The sequence below is a fragment of the Piliocolobus tephrosceles genome, chromosome X, assembly GCF_002776525.5.
Source record: "Piliocolobus tephrosceles isolate RC106 chromosome X, ASM277652v3, whole genome shotgun sequence".
In the NCBI taxonomy this organism is placed as follows: domain Eukaryota; kingdom Metazoa; phylum Chordata; class Mammalia; order Primates; family Cercopithecidae; genus Piliocolobus; species Piliocolobus tephrosceles.
Window position 1 is genome coordinate 42,890,947 of NC_045455.1, and position 17,198 is coordinate 42,908,144.

General features: G+C 40.7%; 1 protein-coding gene across 2 annotated transcripts in view; it reads right to left on the minus strand.

Annotated features, from left to right (window-relative positions):
• Positions 1-3,634: 3,634 nt before the first annotated feature.
• The window catches only part of PIBF1 (progesterone immunomodulatory binding factor 1), a 267,479-nt gene continuing 253,915 nt past the window's right edge, over positions 3,635-17,198 (minus strand). The window contains exon 18 of one of the 2 annotated variants that reach the window (XM_023186443.1): positions 3,635-3,817. In XM_023186443.1, coding sequence (XP_023042211.1) covers positions 3,785-3,817 — 33 coding nt within the window. In that variant the 3' untranslated portion in view covers positions 3,635-3,784. Of the gene's footprint in view, positions 3,818-13,461; positions 13,744-17,198 lie in introns of those variants that run through there. The other variant, XM_023186434.2, reaches the window with a different exon arrangement.

Consider the following 17,198-nt stretch of genomic DNA (forward strand, 5'->3'; position numbering starts at 1 on the left):
ATATTCTTTTTGGATAGGATAGGCAATAAGCAAATAAAAAAGAAAGAAGAAAATTACAGATATTGCTCTAAAGAAAATAAAGCAGACAAATGGACTGTAGAGTGATGTGGAGGTATAGGGGGAGAGGCCGAACACTAAGCCTCAGAATATTAATTTAAGAAATTATATATCTACATATTGAATACATTATACAATCTAGGTATTTAAAAAACAAATCTAGGGCCGGGCATGGTGGCTGATGCCTATAATCTCAGCACTTTGGGAGGCCAAGGCAGGCAGATCACTTGAGGTCAGGAGCTTGAGATGAGCCTGGCCAACATGGTGAAACCCCATCTCTACTAAAAATACAAAAATTGGCCAGGCCTGGTGGTATGCGCCTGTAATCCCAGCTACTCGGGAATCTGAGGCAGGAGAATCGCTTGAACCCGGAAGGCAGAGGTTGCAGTGAGCCAAGATCGCGCCACTGCACTCTAGTCTGGGTGACAGAGTGAGACTCTGTCTCAAAAAACAAACAAACAAACCAACAACAACAAATAACCCCCAACAAATTTAAGATTATTTAGATGACAAAAAAATCATACCAACATTCTATAATTCTGTATATTTCTGCCTATGGCCGTTTACCCCCGATCGTATAAAACCAAAACAAATAAGAATCAATTTTTTTGGCCGGGTGCTGTGGCTCACACCTGTCATCTCAGCACTTTGGGAGGCCAAGGTAGGCGGATCACGAGGTCAGGAGATTGAGACCAGCCTGGCCAACATGGTGAAACCCCGTCTCTACTAAAAATACAAAAATTAACTGAGCATGGTGGCATGTGCCTGTAGTCCCAGCTATTTGGGAGGCTGAGGCAGGAGAATCACTTGAACCAGGGAGTCAGAGGTTGCAGTGAGCTGAGATCATGACACTGCACTCCAGCTTGGTAACAGAGTGAGACTCCATATCAAAAAAAAAAAAAAAAAAAAAAAATCAAAAAAATGTTTAAACTCAATTCACCTATCTGTATGACTGTTTGCTAGAACACTCACATGCTAAATTTTATTACAGCTTTTTTGAAAGAACAGGTCCATAAAGAATCTGTGACTAAAGACCCCACATGGGACCAGGTGTGGTGGCTCACTCCTGTAATCCCAGCACTTTAGGAGGCCAAGGCAGGAGGATCCCTTGAACCCAGGAGTTCAAGAGCAGCCTGGGCAACATAGGGAGATCCTGTTTCTATTAAAAAAAATCAAAAATAAAATGAAAAAAGTAAAAAAGGTTCCACATGGACTGGGTGGAGTGGCTTATGCCTGTAATCCCAGCTCTTTGGGAGGCCAAGGCAGGAGGATCCCATGAAGCCAGGAATTTGAGACCAGCCTGGGCAACACAGTGAGACCCGTCTCTACAAAAAATAAAAAATCAGCTGGGTGTGGTGGCATGGGCCTGTAGTCCTAGCTACTTGGGAGGCCAAGGCAGGAGAGCTGCTTGAGCCCAGGAGCTCAAGGCTGTAGTGAGCCACGATCGCACTACTGCACTCCAGCCTGGGTGATGGAGTGAGACTCTGTCTCTATTTTAAAAAAATAAAAATCGGCTGGGCCTGGTGGCTCACGCCTGTAATCCCAGCACTTTGGGAGGTTGAGGCAGGCGGATCAAGAAGTCAGGAGATCGAGACCATTCTGGCTAACACAGTGAAACCCTGTCTCTACAAAAAAGAAAAAAAAAAAAAATTAGCCGGGCGTGGTGTTGGGTGCCTGTAGTCCCAGCTACTCAGGAGGCTGAGGCAGGAGAATGGCGTGAATCCGGAAGGCGGAGCTTGCAGTGAGCCGAGATCTTGCCACTGCACTACAGCCTGGGCAACAGAGTGAGACTCCGTCTCAAAATAAATAAATAAAAATTTAAAAAAGATCCTACATGGACAAACATTTTCTGGTGTATTTGGCCATATAATTAATTTTGGTTACCTGGATGGACACAGCAATTAATTCTATGATTAACACAAATTCATAGCTGCGGGCATCAGTGCCGCACAAGTAAAGACCTGGCTGCAGTTCCTGCTTGCCCACTGATTCATTGATTCGGCCATCTTGTAGTGTGTATTTGTTGTTCTAAGCTCTGAAGATACCAGTAGTCAATATCACAGACACGTTCTTTGCTCTCCTAGAGTTTGATCTAATGGACACAGCATTTTATCTTTCTTTTAGTCACTAAAGGTAATAAGAATTAGATAAATATTTTCATTATTTGTTCGAGGTCCCTAGCATCATAGCTTTGTTCTAGCTCCTGGTATTAATAAAAGCCTTTTTTTTTTTTTTTTTTTAATGATGGAGTCTCGCTCTGTCTCCTAGGCTGGAGTGCAGTGGTGTGATTTTGGCTCACTGCAACCTCTGCATCTGGGTTCAAGCAATTCTCCTGCCTCAGCCTCCCAAGTAGCTGGGACCATAGGTACATGCCACCATGCCCAGCTAATTTTTGTATTTTTAGTAGAGATGGGGTTTCACTGTTTGGCCAGGTTGGTCTTAAACTCCTGACCTCAGGTGATCCGCCTGCCTTGGCCTCCCAAAGTGCTGGGATTACAGATGTGAGCCACTGTGCCTGGCTGAGCCTTTCCAATATATCTTTATATATGAGCATTTGAATATGTATGTAAATCTACTATATATATATTTAGAAAATGCCAAAAGAAAGAAATTAACATTTTATAGAATGGATAGTACATTCCTGGAACTGTGCTAGTAACAGGTAATGATAATGACCCAATCATGCTAATAATAGTAAATCAAGATGATCATACCAGAAATAAATGGCAGGAACTGAAAGTAAAAGAGACACATTACGACTCTGATTGCAGTATTACAAATAAGTGAGGACAGTAATGAGAGAGAAGTCATCACTAGTTTATAATGCCTATACATATTTTAGAGCACAATTTAAAATGTTGGTGACATTTCTGCTACATGTTTGCTACATAACATTCACAACTTGCTTAATAAAGCACTAACAGATGGCATTCAGAAAATTACATATGCTGTGAACTTTGAAAGTTTAGGAGATAGAGATTTAATTTTAGATTATCTAATTGTTCTACAGTTGTTAAAGAGAAGATAAAGCATGATTAGATATAGAAAAGATATTCAGTATTCAATAATTACATGACATAAAGTAACAAAGAAGAAACAAAAACAGATCCATTACTCTGATTCAGGTACCAATTTGTTAATTAAAGAAATTTTAAAAAGCTTTTTCAAAAATACAAAGCGAGAGGGAGAGAAAAGGAGAGATAGGAGAAAGAGAGAGAGATAAATAGCTATCTGAAAAGTACATGGCCTTGGAGAATTTTATAGTGCTTTCTTGAAAATGATGTCAATGGTAATAAATACCAACGATATAAATAAACCCTGTTATTTAAAGACAATGTTTGTAAGGTGATTAGAATGACTTTAATGACGTTTTAAAATGGCATTTCAATTGTATTTCAATGACTTGGTTGAGATATGAGGTACATTCTTTTTAAACATTTCTTTCGTTTTTCTTTTCTTTTTCTTTTTTTTTTCTGACCAATGGATTCATGTCCTAAGTACATTCTTTTTTCAGAGGGATGTTAAAATATTTGAAGTCTGAATGATTACTGAATGATTACTCCAGATCACATTACAGTAGCAACACTGGAAACAAATGAAATATAATTTTGTTGCTGGTATGAGGCTTGAAGGTATTACACGTAACATGGAAGAACTGGGGAAAAACAATCGTCTGTGAGTGAAACTATGAAGTCATCATTTATTGGTTTAGAGCAGAGGTATGCAGTCATGTGGAAAGCAGGTTCACTGGCTTCCAGGTCTAGAAGAAATTAGCACATGTAAGACAATGTGGTAATGACAGAGGTGGATGGGGGTTGCCAATCTGAAATCTATAAAATGAAAGTCTGGAGGAGAATGCACATCTTGGCAGTGTCTAGGGCAGTGGTCTTTAAAAGCTTGTTTTTGGCCATGAACTATAATAAGAAATGCTTTTATTTTATTTAATTATTATTATTATTATTATTATTATTATTATTTTGTTGTTGTTGAGACAGAGTCTCGCTCTGTCGCCCAGGCTGGAGTGCAGTGTCCGGATCTCAGCTCACTGCAAGCTCCGCCTCCCGGGTTCCCGCCATTCTTCTGCCTGAGCCTCCAGAGTAGCTGGGACTACAGGGGCCCGCCACCTCGTCCGGCTAGTTTTTTGTGTTTTTTAGTAGAGACGGGGTTTCACCGTGTTAGCCAGGATGGTCTCGATCTCCTGACCTCGTGATCCGCCCGTCTCGGCCTCCCAAAGTGCTGGGATTACAGGCTTGAGCCACCGCGCCCGGCACTTTATTTAATTATTTTTATAGAGACAAGGTCTTGCATGTTGTGCAGGCTGGAACTCCTGGGCTCAAGTAATTCTCCTGCCTCAGCCTCCCAAGTAGCTGGGACTACAGGTGTGCCACTGTACCTGGTTAAGAAATACATTTTAGATGGGGCTTGGTGGCTCACACCTCTTAGCCCAACACTTTGGGAGGCTGAGGTGGGAGGATCACTTGAGTCTAGGAATTCAAGACCAGCCTAGGTATCAAAATGAGGCCGTGTTTCTAAAACAAACAAACAAACAAACAAACAAACAAACAAACAAACAAACAAAAACTTAGCTGGGCACGATGGCATGCACCTGTGATCCCGCTACTTGAGAGGCTGAAGTGGGAGGATCGCTTGAGACCCAGAGATTAAGATTGCAGTGTGCCATAAATGTACCACTGCACTCCAGCCTGGGCAACAGAGTGAGACCCTGTCTGAAAAACAAAACAAAACAAAAGACTCCCCAAAACCCCCAACATTTTATATTGCGATCCGATTTCTCGCTTTGTGTGTGTGTATATCAGAAACCTGAGATCTAGAGGATGAGGAAGACTTAGGCGAGGTTAGTATTCTAGGTAGGCAGTATTGTAAGTAGAGGAGGCAGAATGTGGTAAAGATCCTGAGAAAAGAAACAGTTGGAAGAGTTTAAGGAATTCAAAAAAGGCCACTGAATACCATGGAGGAGTTCAAAAGAAGTTTGGGTTTGGATTAGGCAGGGGCCGTACCCTGTGGCCTGGGCAGTGTTTGCTGGAATGGTGTAGCCCAGAGAGCTGAGTGTGAGCACCTCTTCCTAGCCCCATTTTGGTAGCTCTATGCTGGCCATAGTGGGAGTATTTATTCATTCCATCCTGACATGAAAATCTAGGCCACCCTATGAAAACCAGGGTCTTTTTCCTTGGGAGCTGATTGTTAAACATTCATGAACACACCTTTGGGGCTATTCTACTGCTTTTTAGATTTGTTGCATTTTTCTCCAGGGTTCAGGGTACAGGAGACGGAAACTATCCCCGCAAACTAAACAGCCCAAATATTATATTATATAATATATACTAAACAGCCCAAATGTTAATATTATGTCCCATATTATGTCCCTTTGTTTCTTCTTTTTTTTCTCGCTGTATCACCCAGGCTAGAGTGCAGTGGCACCATCTTGGCTTACTGCAGCCTCCACCTTCCGGGTTCACGTGATTCTCCTGCCTCAGCCTCCCAGGTAGCTGAAACTATTTATATTTTTAGTTGAGATGGGGTTTTGCCATGTTGGCCAGGCTGGTCTCGAACTCCTGACCTCAAGTCTGTTCACTCAGACTCCCAAAGTGCTGGGATTACAGGCATGAGCCACTGCTCCCAGTCAGGTTTTTTTTTTTTTTTTTTTTTTTAATCAGCTAACATTCCTCTTCATTTATTGGAATTAAGTTTTGATTTTTTTGAATGACAAAATGGTAATTAAAAATTTTGTTTCTCTGTTCTTGATCTCTGTATTTGATATGACTGGGCATTTTAGAAAATTAAGATAAAATTGTGCTTTTACTATATATTTGTGCTTGAAACTACTTATTAGTTTTTATGAAGCTATCAATAAGGAACATAACTGCTGTATTATAAGCTGTGGAACTGAATAATTTAAATGTTTAGAGCTTAAGACTTTTTTTTTTTCCTTATTAAGGGATACGTATGCATTTCCATTATTAGAAGAAAAGTGCTTGGATATTTTCTATTGCTTCTGGGTTAAGAAGACAGTTATTTTTATTCTGTTCTATTCATTGCATTTCATTCTATTTGTGACATTAAAAAGATCTGGTGAACTTCTCAGCTATAGATGCCCTCCTTAAATATAAAGGAAGTGCCGGATGTGGTGACTCACGCCCGTAATCCCAGCACTTTGGGAGGCTGAGGTGGGTGGATCACCTGAGGTCAGGAGTTTGAGACCAGCCTGGCCAATGTGGTGAAACCCCGTCTCTACTAAAAATTAGCTGGGTGTGGTGGTGGGTGCTTGTAATCCCAGCTACTCGGGAGGCTGAGGCAGGAGAATCGCTTGAACCCGGAAGGCAGAGGTTGCAGTGAATGGAGATCGTGCCACTGCACTCCAGCCTGGGGGACAGAGCGAGACTCCGTCTCAATCAAAAAAAATAAAAATAAAAGTAAAAAAAAGGAAGCATAGGCATATTTAAAATGCAAGAGCTAAAAGGATTGGCTAAATTTAAGATACCTTTGGGAGCTATGGGCTGAGGGCAATAAAACATATGTTTTTATCCATCTATTTAGAAATATTTGTTTATCTTGATGATGTTATGCCAGTACAGTAGCTTTTAAGTTATTTCTGAACTTAATAGTCTGTGAAGGCAGTAAGTGAAATATCTTTCTGCAACTATTGCAAACATTCATTATGATAAAAATAGTTAATCCTTTAAAAATTTTCTGGTGATATACAATGTTATGATAAAAATCTGTGGTGATTGCATTAAAGAATAGTTTTTCTCTACCTCCCATGCAAGAAACAAATATTTTACATGGGTTTAGTAAAAAGCAAGGCTCATCTATCTGATCATTTAAAATTTTTGCATTATATTTATTGAAACATGACATACCGTGCTCTTATACCTCAATTGCATTTTGTTCTGTTTTCCAAAGTTCATGTCTTATAAATCTCTTGTATAAACTGTAGATTAAATTCTAAATCAAAAATCACAGTGTAAAAAAAAAATCCATTCTTTGCTGTGGAGAAAGGCATGAGTAGATTTAGGAAGACCAGTTAGGAGACTACCAGAGAATCCTAGGGAGGACATGATGGCTTGAGCTAAGGTGGTGACAACAATTCACACACAGGAAGTGAAACACACATATACAATCAGAGAATTGAAATCTTTAAATTTTAAATTAGAATTGGATATATCAGTAGGAACTCATGAGTTTTTCCCTCTCTTTAAAAACATATTATTTCATAGCTCTGTCTATTAAAAATGCCTCAAAATAAGGAAGGCCTAAAAACAATTGTCCTTCCCAGTGCCCAGAATGTTCCATGTTCTGGATTTAGTCAATTGCTTCCTCCTGGTGTCTTTTACTTTGATTTTCTCTTTCTTGTTTTGCCTGTAGATTGGAAGTTGGATCTGAAGACTTGATTTGATTCAGCTACAATCTTTAAACATTTTTTGACAAGAATACTATACAGGTATTGCTTTATACTTCACATTACATCATATCACATCAGGAGGCACATAACGTCTGGTTGTCTCATTTTAATGATGTTAAGGTTGACTAGTGATTATAGGTGGTTATGGCCTGATATAATATTCCCTATTGCCCTTTTATCTAATTGTTTTAGCATTCATTGATGTTTAAGTCATTTGTTTCATCAGGGCTTTCTAGATGGTGCCTGCCTGCCTGCCCACCCACCCTCTTTCCTTCTTGCAAAAAATATCTTTTTTTTTTTGAGACGCAGTCTCGCTCTGTCTCCCGGGCTGGAGTGGTGCAATCTCGGCTCACTGCAAACTCTGCCTCCCAGGTTTACACCATTCTCCTGCCTCAGCCTCCCGAGTAGCTGGGACTATAGGTGCCTGCCACCACGCCTGGCTAACATTTTTTTCTTTTTTGTAAAATTTTTTACTAGAGACAGGGTTTCACCGTGTTAGCCAGAATGGTCTCAATCTTCTGACCTCGTGATCCACCCGCCTTGGCCTTCCAAAGTGGTGGGATTACAGGAGTGAGCCACCGCGCCCAGCCTCAAAAAACATCTTTACTGAGGTGCAACTGACATATAATAAACTGCACATTTTGGCTGGGTGCGGTGGCTCACACCTGTAATCTTAGCACTTTGGGAGGCTGAAGTGGATAGATCATTTAGGGCCAGGAGTTCAAGACCAGCCAGGCCAACATGGTGAAACCCTGTCTCTACCAAAAATACAAAAATTGGCCAGGTGTGGTGGCGGGCGCCCGTAATCCCAGCTACTCAGGAGGCTGAGGCAGGAGAATTGCTTGAACCTGGAAGGCGGAGATGCAGTTAACTGAGATCATGCCATTGCACTCCAGCCTGGGTGACAGAGTGAGACTTCACTTCAAAAAAACAAAACAAAACAGAACTGCACATTTTAAAATGTACAATTTGATAAACATTGACATAGGTATATATCCATTAAGCCATTACCACAATCAAGACAGTGAATATATCCTGTCTTGACTTTTTCTTTGCCGTCTTGTATATTTGAAAATTTTCTTTTATCTTTTGTTTTTGAGACAGAGTCTCATTCTGTCACCCAGGCTGGAGTGCAGTGGCACAATCTGGGCTCACAGCAGCCTCCACTTCCCGGTTTCAAGCGATTCTCCTGCCTCAGCCTCCCGAGTAGCTGGGATCACAGGCATGTGCCACCACACCCGGCTATTTTTTGTATTTTCAGTAGAGACGGGGTTTTGCCACGTTGGCCAGGCTGGTCTCGAACTCCTGACTTCAGGTGATCCTCCCGCCTCGGCCTCCCAAAGTGCTGGGATTACAGGCATGAGCCGCCACGCCTGGCCAGAAATTTTCATAATCAAAAGTAAAAAAAAAATATATTTATGAGGCAGATCAACAGGGCTTAGTAATTGAATGCTGGTAGTTAACAAGGGAAGGGTCTTGGATGACTCCTGGTTTTGTAGTATAAGTCACTGAGTAAATAAATGGTGGTACCATTTATTGAAATTGGAAACATTGGAGGAGAAAGTTGGTGAGTTCAGTTTTACACATGTTAAGTTTGAGGTCACAATGGGACATCCAAGTAGAAATGTCAAGTAGGCAGGTGGTTAAAAGGAACAGTCTGAACTGGAGATGTACATTTGCAAATATTGACATTTAGTAGCTGAAACCAGGGTGTAGAAATTACCTGAGAGTAAGTACAGAATGAAATGAATAGGTTTAGGGGGAAAAAAGCTCTGAAAAATCCAGTGTTTTATGACCAGGTAGAAGAAGATGAAGGAGAAAAAATATGAGTGTATAGTACGGCAGAAGCCAGGGGGAGATTGGGAGAGAAGATGCCAGGTGTGCTGATTCCAATAAGTCATATTCTGTCTATGTTTTACTTTTCTCTCAGAAGTAATACATAAACATTATGATCTATGCACCAGTAAATATGGGCACACTCCTGAAAGATGTGTCATCTTTAGTGCACTAATAAAATTAAATTTCTGAGCCTGTAAAGCTGAGGACTGGACTATGTGCTCTAGCTTTGTTTGTGACCTCTAAGCCTTAGGAATTCTTTCTTTGGAGCATTTATAGTATTTATTAATTTTTAAAATTTTTATAAAAATAAAATATATTTCCCACTGATATTGGATAGGCTAATATCCACTGCTAGCCTATCCAATATTAGTGGGAAAGTTGCAATAACCTAAATTTTTATCCTGTAAGATTACACAAGGGAAAAGAAATTCCTGACATCAGTTTCACCTGAGGACATTTTAGATATGAGCAGCAGCTTTTTCCCCCAAGTTTTTATTCTAAGATAGGTAGATCTTATACAAAGATATATACATGTCTGTATAAGTATGACCTATACATATATAGTACATTCTTCATTGGGTAGTGCCTACCATGCCATGCCAGGCCACCAATACTGAATGCCACTGGAGAAGCACCTTTTTCAAACAGCAGTATTTTTAATAAAAGTGAAATGTTTTTTCAAATAATTCTTACCTTTGTTAAATCTAAGAGGCCCACAGAAGCCTACCATAAAGCTATATAATATAATAGCCTTTCTGGCCAGGCAGGTGGCTCACGTCTGTAATCCCAGCACTTTGGGAGGCTGAGGCGGGTGGATCACTTGAGGTCAGGAGTTCGAGACCAGCCTGGCCAATGTGAAACCCTGTCTCTACTAAAAATACAAAAAAATTAGCCAGCCATGGTGGCATGCACTGTAGTCCCAGCAACCCAGGAGGCCGAGGCAGGAGAATCACTTGAACCCAGCAGGCAGAGGTTGCAGCGAGCCGAGATCGTGCCACTGCACTCCAGCCTGGATGGCAGAGCGAGACTCCAACTCAAAAAACAAAGCAAAACAAAACAAAACTCTCTCTCTCTCTCTCTACATATATATAGAGAGAAACAAATCTGGCTCATTAACAACCTCAACCTCCCCCAAGTGTGGGAATCTTCCTTAACATTCCTGATGGATGATATCCAAATATGACTTATTGAAATCAGCACAAGTGGCACCTTCTTTAAATATATATTGCATTTGGATATTTGGGTCACTAGCTGATACTTCTTTTTAGAAATTTCTATACTGAGGATGATGAGAGGAAACTCCTTCCTTTGGTGTTTGTGGTATCACAGAATTCTTTTTCATTTGAGATGAAGACAAACATTCATAGTTTGAATGCCTTACACATTTTAGATTTTTCTTGTTTGTTCAATGAAAGAATGTATGAATAAATAAAGTGAATACAAGCCATTTAGTTGGTTCTGAAAAGCTGAGTATATCCTGTTAACCTGGTAAGAACTATTATGAGAGTCATGAAGTTATTTAGGAGTAGAGTCATCTGCCACATGGTCTTAGGATTCCTGGTTTTTCACCCAGGTGGTCTGGGTTCAACTACCAGTATGGGAATGCTAAGCTTCTGCAAAAAAAAAAAAAAAAAAGTTTCAGAACCATGAACTTGTCTTGAGCAAAAACAATGCAACTATGCTAAGTCCCATAGCCCCCCTACCCACAAAGAAAAGGTGATAGAACAAATTTTTGCTGGGAGGGTGGCTCGTGCCTGGAATCCCAGCTACTCACTCTGGAGACTGAAGCGGGAGGATTGCTTGAGGCCAGTAATTTGATACCAGCCTGGGCAACAAAGTGAGACTGTCTCTACAAAAATTAAAATAGGCCGGGCACGGTGGCTCACGCCTGTAATCCCAGCACTTTGGGAGGCCAAGGCGGGCAGATCACGAAGTCAGGAGATCGAGACCATCCTGGCTAACATGGTGAAATCCCATCTCTACTAAAAATACAAAAAACTAGCCGGGCGAGGTGGCGGGCGCCTGTAGTCCCAGCTACTCGGGAGGCTGAGGCAGGAGAATGGCGTAAACCCGGGTGGTGGAGCTTGCAGTGAGCCGAGATCACACCACTGCACTCCAGCCTGGGCGACAGAGCGAGACTCCGTCTCAAAAAAATAATAAAATAAAATAAATAAAAAAATAAAATAAAATAAAATAAAAAATACAATACAATACAATCAAGATTTCCCCCACGATTCTTGCTATTGAAGTGAGCTTGGGAGCCAGGCATAAGAAGCAAGCAATGAGAAGCAGCGTCGTGTACTGGAAAGGGCTTAGCCATTGTAATCAGATGGACTTGGTTCAAATCCACTTCCATTTGTTATGTGTCTGATCTTGGGCCATTTCGTTACCCTTACTGAGTCTTGGTTTTTCTCATTTTAAAAATGAAGATAATGCTTACTTGGCAGAGTTGCTGTGAAGATTAAATAAAGAATAGAAAGCATGTAACACAGCAACTGACTGATAGAATGAGCTTGATAATGGTAGCTATTATGCTTGCATTTGGGCAACATTTCATAAAACATTTATCAAGAAAATAATAAGAATATTATGCTTAATTTTTTTATTTTTAAGTAAGACCTAGCTGTGGTGACTCACACCTGTAATCTCAGCTACTGGGGTAGCTGAGGTAGTAAAATCACTTGAGCCCAGCCTGAGCAACACACTGAGACCCTTGTCTCTAAAATAAAGTTTTAAAAAAACTAGCCAGGTGTGTGGTATGCACCTGTAGTTCCAGCTGTTTGGGAGGCTAAGGTGGGAGGATCCCTTTTGCCCAGGAGTTTGAGGCTACATTGAGCTATGATCATGGCACTGCACCACTCCAGCCTGGGTGACAGTGTAAGACCCTGTTTCTAGATAGATAGATAGATAAATAGATAAACAGATAAATAGAAAATCCATGACCAGGAGAAGATGAGGTAAGGGTTAAAAAGTAAGACAATTCACAATGGCCAAGACATGGAAGGAACCCTAGTCTCCATCCAGGACATTTCTGGCTTGTCAAAACTGGGGGTGGGACCAGGTGAGGTGCCTCATGTCTGTCATCCCCGCGCTTTGAGAGGCCGAGGAGGGAGGACTGCTTGAGCCCATGAGTTCAAGACCAGTCTGGGCAACATAGGGAGACCCTGTCTCTAAAAGAAAAAAAAAAACAAAAAGCAAAAAACTAGGGTTGTGGTGGGGATGTTACTGGCAGCTAGTGCTGAAGGTCAGGAATGTATATGTGCACCCTTAAGAAAGAATTATCCAGCCCAAAATGTCAAATAGTGGACAGGGTGTGGTGGCTCATGCCTATAATCCCAGCACTGTAGGAGGCTGAGGCAGGTGGATAACCGGAGGTAAGGAGTTCCAGACCAGCCTGGCCAACTTGGTGAAACTCTGTGTCTACTAAAAATACAAAAATCAGCCGGGCGTGGTAGCGGGTGCCTGTAATCCCAGCTACTCAGGAGGCTGAGACAGGAGAATTGCTTGAACCTGGAAGGCGGAGGCTGCAGTGAGCTGAGATTACGCCACTGCATTCCAGCCTGGCGACAGAGCGAGACTTCATCTCAAAAAACAAACAAAAAATGTCAATTGTGGTTGAAAAACCTGGACATACATATATATGTATGTGTGTATATACATATTTCTTTCCTTTGTTTCTCTCTTGCCTCCTTCCTTTCTTTTAAAGTATACAGCTTCAATGAAAAATGGAGCATATTTTATGACAAAAGAAAATCCTATTTTTTTTTTTCTCACTGACTGGAAATCTGATCCATACTGCATCTGTTATGACTGATGTAGCAACAGACTTTCCACCAAACTTTCACTTTACCAATGGAATAACAGACTTTCTGCCAGATTTTATTGGTTAATAGTAGTATAAAATATTAAGAAAAAACAGAACTTCAAAAAAGAGTCAACAATCTGTATCTGACCACCATTACTGGGCATTTGAAGTACCTTGTAGTAGACTTCACAAATGATTCTTAATTTTTAAACATGCAAAGTGCCTTGGTATTTGTGTATGACATTTAAACTCAGAATTTATGTAGTACAGAAAAATACTCACCAAAATATTTATAAGCCACACACTTAAAATGCATTGAACATTTAAAAAAGCTCCAAAATTTAAACCATAGCATATTTATTCTATAAAATAGAAAAAAACAAATATAAAGTATATTATTATTTGTTCTTTACACATTTTGATTATACTAAATTTGTTAATTTAATACTAGTTCAAATAAACATTGTTATTTAAAAAATGCTGAGTACATGATTAAGATGAATTTTGTTTTCCATCAGAAAAAGAACTTCAGGAGTAAATAACGGTCTATAGGTGCTTCCCATCCACAACACTAGGTCTTCATCTTTTGTTTCTTAGACCACTCAGGTGCTTCTTTTTTAGTCTGTTTTAAAAAAAACAAAATCCAATAAAATGCTTACAAGGAGGACAAGAGAGGCAATTCAGAGAACTAGATACATTGAGGTTTTTTGTATGTAAACTCTACTAAAAAATTGCTTTTCTTAATTCAGAAAGGATACTTAAGGGCAAAGACTTTGTCTTTTGCCGTAAATAATCTCCCACCTGGTAGGTATGTGGTAGAAAAAACATACATCTGTGTTTTCTTGCTCAAAGCCTATACTTAAAATTTTCTGGGGATGTAATTATTTTACAAATTGATTTTATTTTCAAAGAGAATTATAAAAAATCAAGGACATGACTTCTTTTTAGTTGTCTCATTTATAGATAATATTCATTCACTCAATAGGTATTTATTAAATAATTACTACATCCAAGTTATTGTGTTTTGGATCTTATGAATTTCTAAGTATTTACCAAATTACTTCTTGGGTTTATTGCTCAATCATTTCAGCCTAAAAGGAGACAGGCTGTACAGAATAGAAAGAAAAAAGTAGGGGAGGTGAATTACAGAATAAAACATTCAGCACTTCACTGTATTTTGGCTGGGCGCGGTGGCTCATGCTTATAATCCCAGGACTTTGGGAGGCTGAGGTGAGAGGACTGCTTAGGCCCAGGAGTTCGAGACTAGCCTGGGCAACATAGTGGGACCCCCCATCTCCATGAAAAGAAAAAACAAATTAGCCAGGCATGGTGGCATGCACCTGTAGTCTCAGTTAACATGGGAAGTGGAGGTGAGATCACTTGACGATGGGTACGGTGGCTCATGCCTGTAATACCAGCACTTTGGGAGGCCAAGGAAGGTGGATCGCTTGAGGTCAGGAGTTTGAGACCAGCCTGGCCGACATGGTGAAACCCCATTTCTACTAAAAACACAAAAATTAGCCAGGCATGGTAATGCACACCTATAATCCCAGCTACTAGGGAGGCTGAGACAGGAAAATTGAAGCTGGGAGGTGGAGGTTGCAGTGAGCTGAGATTATGCCACTGCACTCCAGTCTGGGTGACAGAGCAAGACATTATGTTGAAAAAAAAAAAAAAAGGAGATCACTTGAGCCCAAGAGGTCAAGGTTGAAGTGAGCTGTGATCATGCCACTACACTCAAGCCTGGGCAACAGAGCAAGACTGTCTCAAAAAACAATTGAGAGGAAGGTACAGAGATATCCCATATATCCTCTGGCTCCACACATGCACAGCCTCCTCCATTATTAATATCCCTTAGCCCAATGGTACATTTGTTACAACTGATGAGCCTATACTGACATGTCATTATCACCCAAGGTCTACAGTTTGCATTTGGGTTCACTCTTGGTACTATGCATTTTATGGGTTTGGACAAATGTCTATAGACAGGCATCCACTATTATAGTATCATAATATATAGTATCACATAATATTTTCACTGCCCTTGAAATCCTCATAGATTTTTGTATCTACATTCATGAGAGATATTGGTCTTTAGTTTTGTTTTCCTCTAATATCTTTGTTTGATTTTGCAATTAGGGCAATGGTGGCCTTGCAAAATGAGCTGGGAAGTATTCTCTCTGCTTCTATCCAATGAAAGAGATTGTAGAGAATAGGTACAATTTTAGCTGGGCATGGTGGCATGTGCCTGTAGTCCCAGCTACTAGGGAGGAAAAAGGGGGAGGGGAGGGGAGGGAAGGGATTCAACAATGAACCCATCTGGGCCTAATGCTTTCTGTTTTGAAAAGTTATGGATTAAATTCCTCCAATTTTTGTTTCTCTAGGAAAGTCTATTTTTCTTTCACTTCTGAAAAGAATAATTTTGCAGGGTACAGAATTTTAGGTTGGTGGTTTTGTTCTTTCATAACTTTAAATGTTTCACTCCACTCTTTTCTTGCTTGCATTGTTTCTGAGAAGTCAGATGTAATCCTTATCTTTGCTTCTCTATAGGTAAGGTGTTATTTTCCTCTGGCTTCTTTCAGGTTTTTTTTCTTCTTTTTGAGATAGACTCTCGCTCTGTCACCCAGGTTGGTGTGGTGTGATCATGGCTAACTATAGCCTCAACCTCCCGGGCTCAAGTGATCATCCTGCCTCACCCTCCTCACTACCTGGGAATATGGGTGCATACCATCACTCTCAGCTAATTTATTTATACATATATATGTATGTATTTTTTGTGTGTGTGTGAGACAGAGTTTCACTCTTGTTGCCCAGGCTGGAGTGCAATGGCGTGGTCTTGGATTACTGCAACCTCTGCTTCCCGGGTCCCAGGACAAGCAGTTCTCCTGCCTCAGCCTCTGGATTAGCTGGGATTACAGGCATGCGCTACCACACCCAGCTAAGTTTTGTATTTTTAGTAGAGACGGGGTTTCACCATGTTGGCCATGCTGGTCTCAAACTCCTGACCTTGTGATCCGCCTGCCTCGGCCTCCCAAAGTGCTAGGATTATAGGCGTGAGCCACTGTGCCCGGCAATTTTTATATTTTTTATAGAGATGGGGTTTCGCCATGTTGCCCAGGCTAGGATTTTGTCTTTATCTCAATTTTCTGTAGTTTGAAAATGATATGCAAATGATATGCCTAAGTGTAGTCTTTTTTTTTTTTTCTTTTTGCATTTATCTTTCTTGATGTTCTCAGAGTTCTCTGGGTCTGTGGTTTGGTGTCTGACATTAGCTTGGGGGGAATTCTGTCATTATTGTTTCAAATATCTCTTCCTTTCTTTCTTCCTTCTCCTTCTAATATTCTCATTAAATATATGCTATAGCTTTTGTAGTCATCCTTTAGTCCTTGGATATTCTCTTTTTTAGACGTTTCTGTTAAAATACCCTTATTATTATTATTATTTTTTGGTGGAGACAGGGTCCTGCTCTGTTGCCCAGCCTAGAGTGCAGTGGCATGATCATGGTTCACTGCAGCCTTGACGTTCTGGGCTCAAGCGATCCTCCCACTTTAGCTCTTTGAGTAGCTAGGACCACAGGTGTGCACCACAGCGCCTGGCTTTGTGTGTGTGTGTGTGTGTGTGTGTGTGTGTGTGTGTGGAGACAGGGTCTCTTATGTTGTGAAGGTTGGTCTGGAACTCGAACTCCTGGGTTCAAGTGATTCTCTCACCCTCCCAAAGTGCTGGGATTACAGGCATGAGCCACTGTGCCTGGCCTGAAATATTCTCAAGGTTAGAGATTCCTTCCTCAGCTATGTCCACTGTACTAATCAGATTATCAAAGGCATTTGCCATTTATTTGTTTTTTTGAGATGGAGTCTCATTCTGTTGTCCAGGCTGGAATGCAGTGGTGTGATCTCGGCTCACTGAAACCTCAGCCTCCCAGGTTCAAGCAATTTTCCTGCCTCAGCCTCCCAATTAGCTAGAATTACAGGTGCCCTCCATCACACCTGGCTAATTTTTGTATTTTTAGTAGAGATGGGGTTTCACTATGTTGGTCAGGCTAGTCTCGACCTCCTGATCTCAGATGATCTGCCCGCC